Raw genomic sequence first — 18,907 nt, 5'->3', positions numbered from 1 at the left:
ATCATCCCCATTAAAAGCCAAAGTCATTACTGTGGTCTACCAGGCCCTCTGAAGTCTAATCTGATCCTGGTTACCTCTCTCATTTTGGCCACCTGCCACTCACTGCGCTTCAGCCGCACTGGCTCCTTTGCCACTTTCCCGCCTCAGAGCTCTTGTACTTGTTTTTTGTGCTCTCTGGAGCACTGTCCCTAGAATCTCTGCATGGTTAGCTCCCTCACAGCTTTCGAATCTCTACTTAGCTGTAACTTTAGTGAGGACTTCTCTGATCACTTTATTTAAAATTGCTGTCAGCCCCTATGCTCCAGATCCCCCTTCCCTACTGTATCTGACATTTATATTTCACTTACTTTTTGTTTAAAATCTGACTTCCCACCCCCAAATGTCAGCTTCATGAGGCAGGGATGTTTGTTACGTTTGTTCACTACAGCATCCCCAGGCCTAAAACAATGTCTGGCACGTAGAAGGCACTCATAAGTTACTAAATGAGAGAGTTTTGTGAAATTTTTTCCTTTTTCATTCCAGCCCCACTTTCCATCCTCCAGGGGTATTTTGGACCTTGATTCTGACATCTGTAGTTTTCACTTTCTGTCCCCTTCCCTGGGTTGATTGCAGATTGACTGAGCTGTCTTAAATTGTCTGCAATTTATATATTCTTAATCTTAAAATGTTGAGCATGTCAGAGCCCTGTGGTCCCCATATCAGAGATCTCTCTTGAATATAGCGAGAGAGGGGTTAAAAAATGTTTTTAAATAGAAAAAGTATACTAGAATAAAAAGAGGCTGTTTTGAAAAAAATAAAACCTTATCTATAATCCCTGCTTCCAATGTGGCTTTTTATTTTTTTTCATAATCCCTCTAGCCTTCTTGTTTTCATGTGGTTGTAGTCACCAAGCACTTTATTTTTGCACTTAGCTGTTTTTACTTAAGGTTATATCATAAGCTTTCTGTGGCTCATTCTGATCATTGTTAATGTGTATATTATATTCCTTTGAATGGACATTCCATAATTTACTTGGCCTTTTCCCTAATTATTGGGCATTTTCGGCTCTTTCTGCTTTTTCCTGATGCTGATGTCACTGCAACAAACATCTTGCTGTGTTCTTCTGGTTCTTCTGGATTATTTCCTTAGGATGGATTTCCAGGAAGGTTACCAGGTCAGACTGAGTACTGTGTGGTATTGAATGCCATTGTACTTTACCCCTCCTCTCCAAAATAGCGCATAGTAGGAGCTCAGTGACAGTCCTGTTGAATGAACGATGATCTCATACATACATGACCCACTGTATTGTACTCTCATGTAGCCCTGTCCTTTTACACAGGCTCCAGATTTTAGAGGTAGTGGACTGTTTGCCATTTTGTAGGAGGAATTCATTTGCCCTTCTCTCCAGCATTTGAGAGTATTCTTACATCATAGGGGAGTGGATGGCGGTGACTGGATTGTTAGCTTGTACCTACTAGAAAGACAGTAATTCATTGTGCTATCTCCATCCACTGTTTACAAGCTCCTTGTCCCAGCCAACTCAGTAGCTTCTGGGGGTGGGGGACCACTCTCTTTGGGAGAATGAAGCCTCTATTTCCAACATAGTCCTGCTCTCAGCCTGTGGGGAGCTTCTGGCTGGGTTCTGGACCCATCTGGACAGGGCCTCCAGAGACCAAGTGCACTTCAAGGCCAGCGTCCCACCCGCAGAAAAGAGCCAGGCCTGCCTCGGTCAGGCACAGCTTTTCGAGTCCCTATTCTGCAGTCCATCAATAGGGACTCTTTTTTTTTTTTAAACGTATTATTGATTTTTTTAGAGAGAAAGGAAGGAAAAGGGGAGAGAGAGAAACATCTATGAGAGAGAACATCGATTGGCTGCCTCCCGCACGTCCCTCACTGGGGATTGAGCCCGAAACCCAGTCATGTGCCCTGACCGGGAATGGAATCAGCGACCCCTTGATGCGTGGGGTCGGCACTCAGCCACTGAGCCACACCTCTGGGCTCTAGGGACTCTTAAGTAACACAGTGCCTAATGCACCCCCAGAGGGGTACAATTAAGAGTTTGCTGACTCACAAGTGGCAGACTCCACTGAGTTGGGAGTCAGTAAGGGCTTTTTGGAGGAGATGATGTCTTAGATGGTTTAGAAGAATTTGTTGGATTTCAGGAGAGAAGAGGCCTTGTTAGGGTAAAAAGACACAGAGACAGGGAGGTATGGGCATGTAGATAGAGAGTGGAGGGAAGGGTAAAAGATGCGAGTGATAACATAGAATGCCTTGCATGACAATGTGAGGAACCAAATGTGGGATTGTCCCCTGTTTACAAATTCCATGTGCCAGAGTATCCCACCTGACTAGTTTCTGGAGAATCAGGATTAATGAGCTCCTACCCCAGGCACATTTCCTGTGGTTATGAGCCATTTGTCACACTATCTCACATGCTAGCTTATTAAGTCACTGAGTATTATCCTCATGGGGTCATTTTGCTTCCTTTGGAATGTTTTCAGTTGTGCTGTTTGGGCCACAAATGGCAGTGTGTCTTCTTCCTGTTAGACACCACTGTTTGGGGTTTTTTCAGATCATCAGCGTCCTGTCTCCTAGGTTTACCAGATACATGAGTCATGGATGTGTCTATACTCCCAGGAATGGTATTTATATTCTGCTCCCAAATAGCTAAGGCAGGAGGGATAATAGTGCCTAGTAGGCAAAGGGCCAAGAGGATCCCTGCCCCACCCTGGGGGTGTGATTAGATGATTTAGGTGCTGGTGGTGGCTTGAGGACCACTCTAAACAGGCCTGGGGAGCTTTGCAGTGCCATGTGCCCAGGTGTTAATTGTTTGTTGGAAGACAAATGTGTGATTCATCTGCCAAGGGTATGAGGGAGTTAATTCTGCCTTCCCGGCCCCTCCTAACCTTGGTCTTGTTTTCTCTGGCAGGCAGAGGTGGAAGAGACGCTGAAGCGGCTTCAGAGCCAGAAGGGAGTGCAGGGAATCATCGTGGTGAACACAGAAGGTACGGCCTCCCTCCGACCATGACCCGCACGCAGGCAGGCCCCAGAAAACGGCCCAAAACAACATAATACTTGCTGTTTACTAAGCCCCTTCATGTACATTAATTTTCACCTTTTTTTTTTTTTCTTTTTTTCTTTTAATACCTTCAGTGTCCTAGCACTATTATTGGAATTCTAGATTTTAAAAAAGGAAACTGTCATTCAATCCCACTGCCCTGACAGGTCACACTTTTCATTATTCCATGCTTTTTCAGCCCTTGTTCAGGTGCATTGTCTCTGGGCCATAATTATAGTTATTTCTCTTTTGCATATGTTTACTCATGAGGTTTGTTTGTTTTCTTTCATGGTTTACATATGCAGCTTTTTAAACTGCCAGTGCAATGTTTATTACTCATCCCCATTTATTGTTTCTACTTTTTTGCTAGATAATACTCCGGTCAACTTTTTTGTGCCTATAGCTTTTCTCTTCTCTTCTGGAACCTTATTTCAACAACTAGAAGAATACGGGTACTAATTTTCCCACACTGCTGTTGACATGGCGAAGCGGGAGGCTAACATTTCTCACATGCCCACCAATCTGTGCCAGGCCCCGGATGGTGCTTTACAAACATTGTTTCATTTATTCCTTAAAGCAGCCTGTTGTCTCCATTTTGCAGTGGAGAAAACAGTCTAGAAAGTCAGTTGATTTGCCTGCCATTGCAGAGCCAATATTTCATTTCAAGTCTGCCTGAGTGCACTTGTGCTCTTTCTCCCACACTGCTGTGAAGGACCAGAGAGTGGCTGCAGGTCTGCAGCCCAGGGCCACGCAGCTGGCCTCCCCCAGTTTTCTAGTTTCATGTATTCTTTCATCTCTGATTTAGTCGAGGTTCCTTCAGAGCCCCTGTGTGTTCGTTGTCATTCTGGGCCTTGTTTTGGAAAGGCAGAATTGTCAACAGTGCCTACTTCAGTAGAGCAGAAGGAAGGACACCAAAGGTGACAAAGTAGAGGTGGCATGTCCTCAGTTAGAATGTTGTTTTGCAAGTCATTAGACCCGGGCCAGCCCAGAGTTAGGCAGAGGGTGCTCCTCAGCTTTGTCAAACTCTAATTAGACCATGTGGTCATTGCATTCAAAGGAGGCAGCAGGTAGGAAGCACTCGGGACTCTGTGGGAAGCTGCAGCAGGTCCCAGCTTAAGTCTGCTACTGACCAGCTGGAGGGCCTGGGCCTTCCCCTTCTCTTCGCGCCTCAGCTGCCCCACATGAACTGGTTGACCCAAGACCTGAAAGACTGTATATCACTCAGAGAGACACTATCTTCTAGGACTGGACCTTTTTTTTTTTTTAATTCCTCATCCAAGGACATGCTTTCATTGATTTTAGAGAGAGAGGAAGGGAGAGGGAGGGAGAGAGAGAAACATCAATGTGAGAGTGAAACATCGATTGGTTACTTCCTGCATACGCCCGATGAAGATTGAACCTTCAACCCAGGTATATGCCCTGACTGGGAGTCAAACCCTCAACCGTTTAGTGTACAGGACGACATGCTAACCAGCTGAGCCACACTGGCAAGGCTAGGAATGGACATTTTTGACCCCACATTGGAGGGAACAGCCTTCATTCTTGCCTTAAAACTGCCCCAAAGCTGAGCTTTTTCATTGGGAAAGTATAGCCCCAACTGCGTACCTTTTGATACTACTGAGCACTTTTTGTATACTGTGGCAGTATTGCACAGTGGCTGAGAATATGGAATGTGGAACCAGACTACCTGGATTTGAATCCTGACTCTGCCTACTTATCAGCTATGAAATCTTAGACAAGTCACTTAATCTCCTTGTTTTAATTCCTCATCAGTAAAATATAATCATACTACCTTCCTCTAAGAAAAGTTTTTAGAATAGTGTCTGATACATAGTAAATGCCATGTAAATGTTAAAATTATTGTGTGTGTTTATTTTTATGTCCCATTCAGAGAGCTCACTCTTCAATCTCTCATTGACATTTCACACAGTGAACCTGAAAGGCAGGGTTGTTTACCCATTTTTCAGAAGCTGAGAGAGGCCAGGTGACCTGCTCAAGGTCACCCAGCTGTGGATGGGGGTGGCCGGGACTCACTTCTCATGGGGCCTTTAAGCCCTCTGGAAGCTTCCAATTAAGGATGATTCAGCGAAGCTGCCTCTTCTGTGGGATGCCTTCCCTTACCACCCAGCCCAGAGTGATTGCTCTTGCCCCAGAACTCATGACACACCCTTGTTCCAATCACCAACCAACCACTGCATTTCAACATCTCTGTGTTCACCAAATGCAGATGATGTTTCATTATAAAAGTGTGAGTTTAAGCTGCCTTAGCAAGAACTTAAGGAATGTTCTGTTCTATTTGTACCTATTTAGACCCCCTGCTATCCTCTGCTGCTACCTGCACAGGACAGAAAACTAAATGTGTAAGTTCCACGAGGGCAGGGATTTGTGTTCACTACTTTGTCCCTAGCATTGGGAACAGTGCTGGCACAGAGTTCGTGCTTAATAACTATCTGTTAAATTTGTTAATTTTTGCCCAGCCGGCATGGCTCAGTGGTTGAGCATCAACCTATGATCCAGAAGATCAAGGTTTGATTCCCAGGCAGGGCACATTCCTGGGTTGTAGGCTCGGTCCCCAGTGGGGGGGGGGTGGTGGTGCAGGAGGCAGCTGATCAATGACTCTCCCTCTCCCTTCCTCTCTCTGAAATCAATAAAGACATATCTTTTAAAAATATATTTTTAATTTGTTGTTGTCGTTCATTGATGGAGCTGGGTTTGGTGGAAGGGTCTGGTTACACAACCTGACAGATCTGAGCCTCAGGTTAGAAATTGTGCCTCCCTGGTACCAGCTAACTCTGCAATCTGCAGCCCCATTTGTGAAGGCAGTGGCTTGGGGTAGGTGGCCTAATCATTGGGATATCTTTGAAGTGTCCCTGGCTCTGGCATCCTGTGAATCTGGCATTCTATGACCTCCTGCCCTTACCTGAAATTCTCCTGTTTCAGTCCCTGCCCCACCACTACCTTCATGCTTTCTTTTGTTTTTAAAATGAGCCAACAAGTGGTTAGATTCTTGTCTCCTTTACACACCCTCTCACTTGGTAGGAATGTAATCAAACTCATGTCTAAACTACTGAAAGTAGCCCTTGTGACTTCTCATTTATCAGCAGCAATAAATGCTTAATGCAGTCTCTCTGAGGACACTGGTGAACAAATCAGATCTGGTCCTGTCTAGGGACAAACATAATGGTCACTTCCATAAAGGTGTGATATCAAACTCGAGTAACTGCTCTAAAGGAAAATTGCATGGTGCTGGATGGTAGAATGGGGCATTCATTGACCATATCTGGGACGGGTGGAGCCACCAGAAGATGGAGACCTGAGGGACCTGTGGGAGTGGTGGGAGAGTAGGAGAAGAAAGGAAAGTTCCAGGCAGGGGAATCCGAGAGACGATGCCCTTGTATATAAAAGTGAAGGTCAAGAGGTTTTATCACCTAAACTTTGCCAGGTCTTGAGACTGGCTGCTCAGGTTACCTAGGGGATGGGATTCATTGTGTGGGTGGTGTTGATAACAAACCACTCACATTTATTACATGCATACTCTTGCTAAACATTCTTAAACTGTATTTAATCCTCACAGCAGCACTTTGAAGCACAGCCATTTTACAGATGAGGAAACAGAAGAAGAGAAGTTAAATCGCTTGTCTAAGGCCACATAGCCATGAGGTGGCAGAGCAGGGGGATGCGTTCAGGTCCTCGGGTTTCAGAGTTTCTGCTCAGTCATCACCCCAGCTGCTGCTGCTACCATCCTTAGAAAGGTGGGCACATTGTTGCCAGCTAGGACCCAGAAGCTCCCCAATGACCTAGTTGTCTTGTCTCTTAAAGGCAAGTGGTCACACTACAGCCAGTTCTCATGGCTTCAGTTGGCTCCAGTTGGCTCCAATAGCCTCACTGACTCAGCTGCTTCTCTTAACACTGTGTCCTCTCCTGTTCACACTCATGTTCCTGTGCCCTAAGGAGACAAGGTTGGGCCAGTTTCTTGCCATTCATCGGTGGTCCTGAGGGTGACGGCCTTTGGCTGATCACTTTCGGACCAGCTTAGCAGGGCCTGGGTCCCACAGCCGGCCACTTATGTGTGAGGAGCCCCTTGTGCCACATTCATCACAAATGCCTTTCAGCTGTGGGTACCTGGGGCCTCACTGATGCAGCCTTCTGTTGATGTGTCTCAGTGATTCTCAGGCACCTGATGATCCAGTTGAGACCTGAGGTCACTCAAGCTGAGCCCCATTCCTCACCCCCATGACAGTAGACACAGTCCTGTTAGGGAGATCCATGTAATAGTTCATCGCAGGGAAACAGTCTTCAAAACAGGAAAGGCTTGATGCACAATGGTGTTCATTGCGCAGTAATTAGGTTAAAAATCTCCTTAGTATCCAACAGGAGAGTCGTGATGAACTCAGTGGGATGGCCACTGTGGGCTCTTTGAAAGCGGTTGCAATGCTGTTTACAGGGTGTAAGCAGTCAGAGAAACGGCTTTAATTTTCATGTGTACAGACAGTGTTTACAGCTGGGCCCTAAGCCTCCCTTGGGAACAGGAACAGCACACTAGTGACGGTTATGTCTTGGCACAGCTGACCTTTTTTATTCTTCCTACTCTTCAGTGTTTACAGATTTGTAAGTGCTGTCCTCCTTGTTCAGGTTCTGAGTGTTCTGAATGAAAGTCTCTGTGGCCCTGAGAAAGGAGCCCAGCAGTGGAGCCAGCAGGCCTGCATCAAATGCTGGCCCCACTGCTTATCTGCTGTGTGACCGTAGCAGAACGCTTACTAGAGTTTCTCTTGCCTCACTGGCAAGTGAAGATGGTAACACCGCCCTCATAGTAGTTCTGGGGACTGGCAGTGACATGCTTGCAGCACTCAGCACTGTGCCTGCCAAGCCTTCGGTAAATAGTGGCATGATTGTTAACTGCCAGCCCAGCACTCTATAGAATTAGGGCTGTGGGGTTGGGAGCTGGTCAGAAAAGCCTCAACATCTTGCTCAGACTCTCCCTACTCTCCACTCAGGCATTCCCATTAAGAGCACCATGGACAATCCTACCACCACACAGTATGCCAACCTCATGCACAGCTTCATCCTGAAGGCCCGGAGCACCGTGCGTGAAATTGACCCCCAGAATGACCTCACCTTTCTTCGAATTCGCTCTAAGAAAAATGAAATTATGGTTGCACCAGGTAAGAGGTGTTCCACATCCCCTCTTAGGATCAGGCCGTCATAACACATGCTCTTTAGCTTATCAGGAAGGTTTAGCACATTGGTGTCTCCTCAGGTTCCACAGAAAGGCCTGAAGAGTTGAAAGCACAGAGGTGACTGCTGGCTGGCACAGTCTCTGACTGGCATCCCCAACAAATACTCATTTGCAGTGACTGTGGGTCAGACCTTGTCTTGGGTTCTGGGCCTTAGAGGGGAATCCTGGTCTCATGGGGCAGATAGACACATAAGCATGACACAGTGTGACCCTTGCCTTGATGGGATGTTCAGGGAGCGCTTGGGAACATGGAGGGTGTGATTGGCCTTCTTGGGCAATCAACAGAGGCTTCCCAGAAGAGGGGACGTGTCAGCTGAATCTTGAGGGCACAAGAAAGAGTGTAAACAAGGTGGAGGGGCAAGAAAACTAAGTTTGAAGGGAAAAGATTCAGTGATTCAAAACCAAAGCAGAAGGCAAAAACACTGTGAAGTCATTTTATCTTTGAAAAAATGTTCAGTTTCCCGCTTCAAAAGTACAGCCCCGTGTCTCTGGGCCTCATGCAGCCGGCTTTTCCTCTAGCATTAGAACTGATTGCTGTTTTTGTTTCACATGAAGTGCTTGGCTTGTACTCAGGGGCTGTGTGGTACAAACAACACCTGTCTTTAGGTCTTAGGATAATTCTCAGGATGACGAGATGCTCATCCTGGGGGGCCCCCCACAAGGACTGGGACCCCGGGAGAGAACAGCAGGGCCACCTATCCTGCCTCACCTCACTCAGCGTTTAGACTGGAGTGGTGGACAGGTTCTCCAGGACTATTTTTGCCTGCTACTTCTCTCTCCCCCTCTCTTCTGGCTGAGCCACATAGTTGAGTGTGCATGTGACGATGCAGGTGGGCTGCTGTGCAGTTTGTCTAGGGTACCAGAATATGTGAGGAAGGAGTGCAAGGTGAGATGTTTGGTCCAGTTTAGAAAAGGCCTCAAACACCAGACTCTTCCGTGTGGACTGCACCCTGTGAGCAGAGGTTTTTAAGGCACGAGGCAATATGATTGTTATTGGGGCCTAGATGAAGGAGGCAGTGGGGAGGCTGGGGATACTGAATGCCCCTGGGCTTGGTAGCACAGATGGCAAAGAGACTGGCTACAGAATTCTGGGGTAATCTGAAGGGGGAGAGGGTACCACACTCCCAGCAGCAGAGCCATATTGGTTCTGTTCCAAGACCTATTCCAGCCACCCGGCAGCTTGGAAGGATGTGAAGGAGAGAACCATAGAGCGAGTCACAAGGGCCCACGGTCTCCCTGGAGGGGTGGGGACAGAGTAGGCCAGTCCCAGGAAAGAACATAGGATAACTTTAGAGCCACTGATTCCAAAAATATGCTGTACACTGTTTATCAATGTAATCACTGTCTGTGATGTCTCTGATTCTGTCAGGGAAAACAGACTGTAGCAGGCAGAGTTCATTTTCCCAGCTTTAGCAATTAATGAATGTCACCTTAAGCAAGTCATAGAACACCTCTGAACCTCTGTTTTCACATCTGTGAAGTGTCACGTAGGGGGCTGTACTGCCCTGGTCCTCTGAGACACCCCATCTGGTTGAGTATGTTGGCAGGGGGTGGAGCAGAAAGGCTCAGAACCAGATATGAACTCAAATCCATCCCAAGACTTCATGCTGTGTGACTGGAGGTACCTCTGCTTCCCTAAAAGTTAGGCTAAGGAATGGTCCCCCCACTGACCCTGCACACAGAGCAGTCCACATGGGAGCTCAGTGTGAGGCAATGACGAATTTTGCAGTCTCCAAATCAGACTGACTCCATGAACAGTGTCTCTTGACCTAAAGCTTCCAAGAGTGTCTCCTCTGGAACAGCAGTGTTATCTGAAAGCTTCTGGCCATTGTCCCAGCTCAGCAGCAAAGGCATCTCCAGCTTGCCCTTGAAGGACCTGCAGGCTTTCAAAGTTCATGGGAGTGATTGGTGCTTGAGTCCAGTTAGAGGCTCTCCTTTGGGTGCACAGGCCCAGAAGCCCCTGAGCCTTGTCAGTGGAGGCGAGGATGCAGGGGCCAGACCCTTGCCCTGGCGACATGCAGAGGCCCACAGGGAGGGTGCGCAGCTCCTACTGCTCGCTCTCTTGCACTCACATCCTCGTTGGGCGCCCACTCACACACACACCCCGTTATGCCATGGGGTGTCTTTTCCAGGTTGCCTTAAATGCAGTGAGTGTTCCTCCCTGCTTCTCCAGCCACCTGCTGCCTTTCAGAGCCTCTCCCTGGGCCCTCGCACATGAGCATCCTGCTGCTGGCAGCACTGTTGTCCTGCCTTCTCTCTTGGCCAACCAGCTTGCTCATCTGCATTTTTAAGTCTGTCTCCCCCACTAGACAGTTTCAAGAGGACAGAAACTTGTAAACACATCGTAAGCATTTGACAAATAGTTGTTGAATAAACGAATGACTTCCTAAACCTCCCTCCATTGCTGACACCCCGCTGTGGGGGTTGGAGGTGGGGTCAGCAGTGGAGAGGGGGATCAGGAATGTCTGTGGGACATATTATTTAGGATGAAAACCAATGATTTGACATCTTGATGCACCCACTTTGATATAGAAAGAAAAAAATACTGTCAGGAGCCACTGAGCAGAGCCTCTGAGGCATTAGGTCTGGGTTGCCTTAGGATTTTCCTAGAGCACAGGCCCCACAGGGGCAGCACCCAGCATAGAACAGCCTGGCTGCTGGGTGTGTGTGAGGTGGGCCCTTCCGGGACTATAATTAGCACCCCACATTGTGGGAGCTGCCTGGAGTAGCCCTGCCCAGGAAGGAGGTCCACGTCCCTTTCTTCCCACCTAAGCTTCCTCATTGGTCAAACTGAGAAGACCAAAAGTAGCAGCAGGTGGTTTCAGACCCTGTGGTTCTCCACATAGATACCAAATTTCACCCTATCCTGGCCCAGAAATAGCCCTTAGAAAGACATGTTTTCAGACAGGCTTTTGGTTTTCATTTGTTAAACTTCACTGATGTAAAGCTGAGTTGACAGCATAACCAAGCTTTAAAACTGCTTCCACAGAGCACTTGGAGTGACGTTAGTGAATTTAGAGCTTGATTTTTGGAAGAAGAGATGTTAGTATTGCTAATTGCGCCTGCGTATTGGTGTATTGGTGGCTTTAGTTATTTTTATTTTTATTAGTAAGATATTCTTTACTCGTACAGATTGCTTAGTCGTGAAACTATTAGTCATATAAGATCTGCTTCTTCCCAGTCCCATCAGCCAGCCTCCATGGGAGAAAGCAGCTTCAGGCTTAAACCAGCACACACAAAGCAGATGTGGCCGAGGTCCTGCCATTTCTCTTTTGTTGAGCAGGGCGGTCAAACCCAGCTACTCCGCCCCGCATTTTTGCCTTGGCTTGAGCAAGACATGTAACTTTCTGAGCCTCAGTGTCTTCATTTGCAAAATGAGAAAACACTAGTACCTGCCTCAGGGTGATTTGAGGATTCATTGAGGAGCCATACGAGAGTGGTTGGTCCAGGTCTGGCCACATGGAAGCCTTGGTAAATTTTTGTGATTTGATAATTAAGTGGGAAAAGTTGAAACACTGCTTCTCTAATTTCCTCTTCTATAAAGTGAGGGGCAGTCAGACTCAGCCCTGAGGTCTTGGACATCGATGATTTCATGATGGACATTCCTCCCTACTGGGCGGGATCCCCAGAGCTGGAATCCTTGTAGCTTTGGCCCCCTTTGATCTGGAGCCTTTGAAATTTTCTCATCCAGCTGTGACAGAACTAACACTGACCTAAGAGCAGTATGGGTGAGGTTGATATTCCATCTTTGACACTGATTTGCTGGGTCACCTTAAACTAGTGGTTCTCCCAGAATCTGCAGCTTCAGCATCACCTGGGAACCTGTTAAAATACAGATTCTCAGGTTCTACTCTGGACCTACTGAATCCAAAGAGCTGGGGGTGGGGCCCAGCCGTGTTTGTGTTTGTTTTGAGCCCAGCCCTCAGGCTCTTCGAATGGCCTCCATGTTGAGAACCAGTTCCACAGACAGTTTATTTAAACTCTCGGAACCTGAGTTTCCTTACTCAGAAAACAGAGATGTTCTTCTTCCTCCCTGTGGGTACCGGGAAGGTTAGAAAAGAGGCTGTGCCCTGAGGTCACCACCAGGTCACAGTAGCAGAAGCCCCCACAGGAACTTGCCAGTTTACCTTGTTTCCCAGCAATTGGAAGTGGTTGATGATTTAATGGTTTATTTCCTTTGGAGTGTGTTTTTCTCGCACTTTACATTTAGTGACTTGTTTTCTCATTTTTGTCTTGCAGATAAAGACTACTTCCTGATTGTGGTTCAGAATCCAACTGAATAAGCTGCACTCTTGGCTCCATGCATCATTCCTTAATTTAATGCCCCCAAGAATAATGTTAATCATGTCAACCGACTGGCAGGTGGACATCACCTTAGAGCCCATGCAGACCAATCCAGTGACCTACATGGGCTGCAGCTCCACCCTGTCCCACCTCAGTCATCCGTCTGTGGGCCAGTCTGCCCTGAGTTCCCAGGAGGGCCCTCTTTCCTCAGGTCCAGTTTTGGAGCAAGAGCTTGAGAGAGGCCCACACCCTGCTTCCTTCTGACTTTCAGTTTACTTTGTTGCTCTTGGAAAAGGCTGTTTTTCTTTTAACTAAAAATAACTGAAACTTGCCCTCTGTGTGTCTTTAAACAGTAGGTTGAAAAGGCTCTCTCTTCCTGTGTCATGATGTGGCCTAAAGGCTGAGCCCCGGTGCCACCTCCAGCCTCCCGGCGGATTGTGCTCAGAGCTTGAGGCCTGCTACTTAATGGCACCTGTGGCCATATGTGCTGAGCTGAGCTTGATTTATAATTGGAACCCTGGCTTCTGGGTCTCTTGTCCCTTGCCATCCCTCTTGTCATTTACCACTCCCGCCAATGTTTTGGGGTTTTTGTTTTTTCAAATCCTCACCCAAGGACATGCTTAGAGAGAGGAAAAGAGAGAGAGAGAAACATCAATGTGAAAGAGAAGCACTGATCGGTTGCCTTCCATATGCTCCCTGACTGGGGATCAAACCTGCAACATAGGCATGTGCCCTGACCGGAAATCGAACCAGGAACCTTTTGGTGCACGGGACTACACTTAACCAACTGAGCCACTCGAGCTAGGCTCCCATCAACGTTTTGAAAGATTTGTTTCTGTCCCACTGCCCTGGGGAAAGGAAAGTAGTAGTGTGTGTTGAGTGCCCAGAATGCACATGGTGTGTTATGTGCTGTGGCTCATATCTTCACAGTACCCTATAGACAGGGTGTCAAAGCTATCTTAATAATGAGGAAATTGGGATCTAGAGAATGACTTGCCCAAGGTCTCACAGGTGGGAGCACAGGTCTTTTACTCCAAAAGTTCCCTTCCGGCACTGCCTTCCCCAGATGTCCTGGGTGGTCCCACTCCACCTGAGTGAACATCTGCCTCCCCTTAGGGTCATGTGTGCGGGTCCCAGAAGGTGCCTGCTATCTGACACTATAGGACGTCCACCCATCACTCAGCAGCACTCTGGGATTTTTTTCTTCCAGAAATCACATGCATTTAATTTTTATTAGGTTTTTCTTTTTGTCTTTTGTTTCTTGTTACAGAGGGAAAATATTTAAAACTGTTTAATGCAAACTTTGAAATCCCCCTTCATTGTCCTCCTTTCCCTATAAGCAGCCTTGTTTACAGTGTGAGTTCTTTCATCCAGCAAAATACTTTTCTACATTTTCCAGTGAAGTTTCCTGAAATGGTATCGGGGAAGTAAAACACGTACCTAGGGGTGTAGTTTATAAGGGCTGAGCAAATTTCTTCAAAATCTCCTATTTTAGTGAAAGATCCTAGGAATTTTCCATTTCATAATATATCCATGTTTGTCTTAATTTAGAAATAAACGTTTCAAATAATCTTCCCCAAATTCTTAAGTAGAACATTCCCTAGGAAACCACTGCATGTGTGCCCTGTCTCTGCGGACTCAGGAAGCACACCCGGAAGGAAGGGTGATTGCAGGACTGAGCAAAGTGACCCAGGATCTGTAACTCAGTTTTAAAAGTGAGGTATGGCGGCCAACACCATCTCTTCTCATTTTACATTGTAAGATGTAAAACTGCATGTTTTTAAAAGCAACCTAAATAATAGTATAACACATGCAAATACCCTATATAGTGTTTCTGTACTTGAGAGTAGTGTGTGTACAGGAATACAGTATCTACTAACGTTGTCACTGACTACTGTCCTGGGCACAGAGGGATGGGCATGGCTTCTGGGCTTCAGAAGTACATTTTCCTAGGGCAAGGGTGTGCCTGCTCCCAGCATTTTGAAAAATTTCAAATTTATAGTTGAAACAATTATATATTCTCAATTTTATTCTACAACTAATATTCTGCAATATCTATAACTGTCCATTCTTCCATCTTTTTTTCTTTCTTTTTTTTGTGCATTTCAAAGGACAGTTGCAGACAATACACACTCCTAAATTCCTAAATACGTCAATGTCCATACCATGAGCTAGTTTACCTTTTTGGGAAGGTGGTTAAGTAAGATTTACATATAGTGAAATGCACAAATCCTAAGTGTACCACTTAAATGACACATGTGTACACCTGTCAACCCAACCCCCCTTTCAAGATCACATCACACCCAGAAAGTTCTTCCGAGCCCATATCCATACCTGCTCCCCAAATGCAACCATGTTTTGATTCCCATCAGATAAAAACCACCCTGCAAGGTGCAGCTCTTGGCTGGGGTCCCGGTACGGAGGCCTGCAGTCCAGGGAAGTGGTTGCCTCTCAAAAAATGCAGCAGCTGCCGCCGCCTCCATCCTTCATCCCCCATCTCAACACTTACCACTGTTTATTGGAATTCTGATGTTTCTTTGTAAGTTGGTATCACCTTTTCTCCAAAAAAATGTGCTTTTAAAACACTCTAGGAATTACAGGCTTTCTCCCCTTTCATATGTTTGACCTTCAGATCAGCTGTAGTTTTGTACACTTTTCCACTGAGAATCCTAAACCACCTTTCCACACCAAATTCAGGTTCTAGTGAAGTACTAAGAAAAATGGGAGATCTCACAAATTCGATCATTTAAGTTGCCAAACATCAAATTGGTACACACAATCCAATGTCAGTGAACTTCAGCTGATCAGTCATACTCAACTGAGAAGGAAAGTAGCACATTCAAAGTACTAGTCCTATTATTAAGCTCAATTGGATCAAAGAGCAACTTTATGTTGGTCTCCCACTGTCTAAATTTATTCACTGGGGCCCGTTCTTCCCGTCCCCTGTCCCTGATGTAGGGAAGTCCCAGGCTTCGCCCATCACTTCTGGATACTGAAGGCCCTCCAGTTGGTAGATGATGTGTCTAGTCCTGTGTAACAAAACCTTTGAACTGCATCTGGAGATAGAGGCCGGCTCTTCCTGGGCCTGGGCCTGCTGCCAACCCTGCCTCCTGCAGTGGGGGCTGAGGGAGAGGGATGTAGCAAGTGCTTGGCCTTGGCCTTGTTTCCCCACCTTGTACTATCACCTCTTTTGTCCCCTGTTGCTAAGATGAGAGGAAGAAGGACATTCATACTGTTATGAACGTCTGCTTCTCTGAGCCTGGGGTGTGTTTAAAGTTGAAACTTGTGCTTCCGGTACATCTTTCATGAGTTTTCAGAGGCCTGCCCCTTGTCCCTCCACTCCATCCACCTCTCTTGTCCTCCTGCCTCCCATTCCCTTACTTTGAATGATGCACTCTCTTTGGCCCCTTATAACTTGCCTTTTGTCCTCTGGTTCTCAGGGTCTCCCTCTGCTGACTCAAGGGGAAGCAGAATCACCCACCACCTCCCTCCATGGGTGGTGGAAGTCAGCACATCACCAGCTTCTAAAAGTTGTTCTCTATCTTCCAGCTCTTTCATAGGGTAAAGATCAGGCAGAAGTTGGAACTCACTTTGGGCTACCTTCATAGTCTTGCACTGGTCCTACTCCTTTCCTTGATATACAGCAACCATTGCCTTGGGGTCACAGCAGAAAATGAGGTGAAGATAATTACATTTGAACCTCCTAGTTCATAAGAAATATGTTAAAGACACCTAAAAGGTGAGATGAAATAGGCAATTTCAGAATTTTAACTTTGAGTTTTAAATACATTTTGACATGCAAGACTATTGTTTGACTTTGAGGAATTAGGTTTTAAGATATATTTAGGGAAAACATGAACAAAAGTAGGTTGCCTATAAATCCTTATTTTACAACCTTCCTTTACAAAACAGTGCTTTATTCATTTATTCATTCAACAATTGTTTAGTGAATGCCTACTAGGCACCAGGGCTCAGTCTAAACATAAAGGAGATGATGACCAGTGCTTATTTCTAGTGGAGATGAGAAAGCCAATTAAAAAACAAAACAACAACAAAAAACTATGCTTGGGACACACCCTAGACCAATTAAATCATATTCCCTGAGAGTAATCCTTGGGCACCAGTTTGTACAAGCTACCCAGGTTTTTATGATGACGTGCAGTGAGGGTTGAGAACTACTGGCATAGCACCTTATGCCATGATTAAGTGTGTAAGAGGCTATAACAAATATTCAGAGGAATATTCAGAGGAATAAGGAAGAACTCTTGGAAGATTAAAAATATGAAGGGAATAAATTCAACAGAAGAGTTGCAAGTTGAAAGTGAGAAAAATATCTAAAAAAGTGGGAAAAAGAAAATGGAAGAGAAAGCGTAAGAAAAAAAGATCAGTCTAGAATATTCAACGTCTGATTAACAGGAGTTCCAGAAAGAAAACAGAGGGTAGAAAATTTTCAGCAAGAGACTATAAGAAAAATTTCCAAATCTAAGGACATAAGTTTTCAGACTGAAAGATCTGAGTGTCCAAAGCAATTAATTTTAACCCATGCCAGGCTCCATCATCATGAAATCTCAGAACACTGGACAGACAATCCAGAGACAGAAGAAAAACAGTACAAAGGATTAGACATTACAAAAGCATTGGGCATCCCAAACAGCATCACTGGAAATGAAGAAAATGGATCAATGCCCTCAAAAGTCTTGATTTTAAAAATGTGTTTACAACCTAGAATTTTATACCCAGCTAAACTATTAAGTGTAGGAGTAGGATATTTTCAGACATATAAGGTCATCTGTATTTATCTCCCATGCACCATTTTTTCAGAAAGCTCCTGAAGACTACGTCAAAGTAAGGGAGTAAAGCAATGAATTTATTCCTAGATATTTTATCTTTTCAATGCAATTTAAAATAGAATTGTTATCTTAACTTCTTTCTGATAGATTGTTATTAGTATGTAGAAATGTAACAGATTTTTGTATCCTGCCACTTTACTAAATTTATTAGTTTTAACAGTTTTTTGGTGGAGTCTTTAGGATATTCTATATGTAATACGTCATCAGCAAATTGTTACACTTTTACTTCCTTTTCTTATTTGGATGCCATTTATTTATTTATTATTTATTTATTTATTTATTTATTTATTTATTTTAAATAAATTTATTTATTTTAAATAAATTTATTTTAAATAAGTTGCTTTGACTAGGACTTCCAATACTGTACTGAATAAAAGTGGTGAGAGTGAGCATCTTTGTCTTGTTCCTGATCTTAGAGAAAAAACTTTCAGCTTTTCACTGTTAAGTATGATAATAGTTATGGTCTTGTCATATATGGCCTGTATTATGTTGAGGTATATGTTCACTCTGGATTTGTTGAGAGTTTTTATCATAATGGATGTTGGATTGCACCTTACTCTGAAATGCATCAAAATGAAAATGTGTGGATGGATGAATGGATGGATGGACAGATGGTAATAGACCAAATGGAGCAAGTATTAACTATAGAATGTACCTAGTGGGTATATGGGTGGTTATTGAACAACTATTTCAATTGTTATGTGTGCTTGAAAATTAATAAAATGCTTAGAAAAATTATTTAGCCTATTAGGTGATGACTGCTCTGGCAAAAAGTTAAGCAAAGTAATGGGAGAGGGTGAGGGACTGACTGGGATGGGGGCTGCAATATTACATAAGATCATTCAAAAAGGCCTCCCTGAGGAGACCTTGGAAATGAGAGTGTAAGCAACCAGAGATCTTGGGGGAGAATGTTCCACGCAAAGAGAATAGTGTGTACAGGAATGTCCTGGGGCACAAGCAGTTTCCTGAAATAGGCCACCAGCACAGCTGAAATCAAGGGGGCTGAGGGTGAGTGTTGAGGCTGGAGGAGCAGCAGGGAGGCAGATCCCACAGGCTTCATGGGTCACTGTTTAGCCTTTGACTTTTGCTCTGAATGGGTGGGTTGCAGGAACAGCATGATCCAGCAGGATTGCTTTTTGCCTGTCAGTGTAGCGAGACCAGACTGAAGCAGGCAAGGCCAAAGCAAGGAGACCAGTGAGGAGAACATGGTGGTAGTCCAGCAAGAGATGATGGTGGCTTTGTCCTGAGTGGCAGTGGTGGAAGTGGTGAGAAGTGGTCAGATTCTGGAGATATTTCTTATTTATTTTTTAAATCCTCACCCGAGGATATGTTTTTGTTTTTAGTTGATTTTTAGAGAGAGAGGAAGGGAGAGAGAGGAACATTGATGCAAGAGAGAGACATTCATCAGTTGCCTCCCGTATGCACCCCGACCAGGGATCAGACACGAACCTAGATATGTGCCCTGACCTGGAATTGAACCCACAACCTTTTGATGTACAG

The 18,907-nt window shown here is 45.3% G+C and overlaps 1 protein-coding gene across 1 annotated transcript; it reads left to right on the top strand.

The window, feature by feature from the left end:
• Positions 1–2,902: 2,902 nt before the first annotated feature.
• On the top strand, positions 2,903–12,888 carry DYNLRB1 (dynein light chain roadblock-type 1; the record flags this gene model as incomplete). Its single annotated transcript, XM_016213192.2, has 3 exons — positions 2,903–2,984; positions 8,032–8,199; positions 12,513–12,888. Coding segments are annotated over 3 exons (294 nt in total), but the record flags the coding sequence as incomplete, so codon positions are not given.
• Positions 12,889–18,907: the final 6,019 nt, after the last annotated feature.

The sequence above is a fragment of the Miniopterus natalensis genome, chromosome 7, assembly GCF_054644295.1.
Source record: "Miniopterus natalensis isolate mMinNat1 chromosome 7, mMinNat1.hap1, whole genome shotgun sequence".
Lineage (NCBI taxonomy): Eukaryota > Metazoa > Chordata > Mammalia > Chiroptera > Miniopteridae > Miniopterus > Miniopterus natalensis.
The sequence above is the reverse complement of the archived record's forward strand: the minus strand, read 5'-3'. Positions and strand labels throughout refer to the sequence as shown.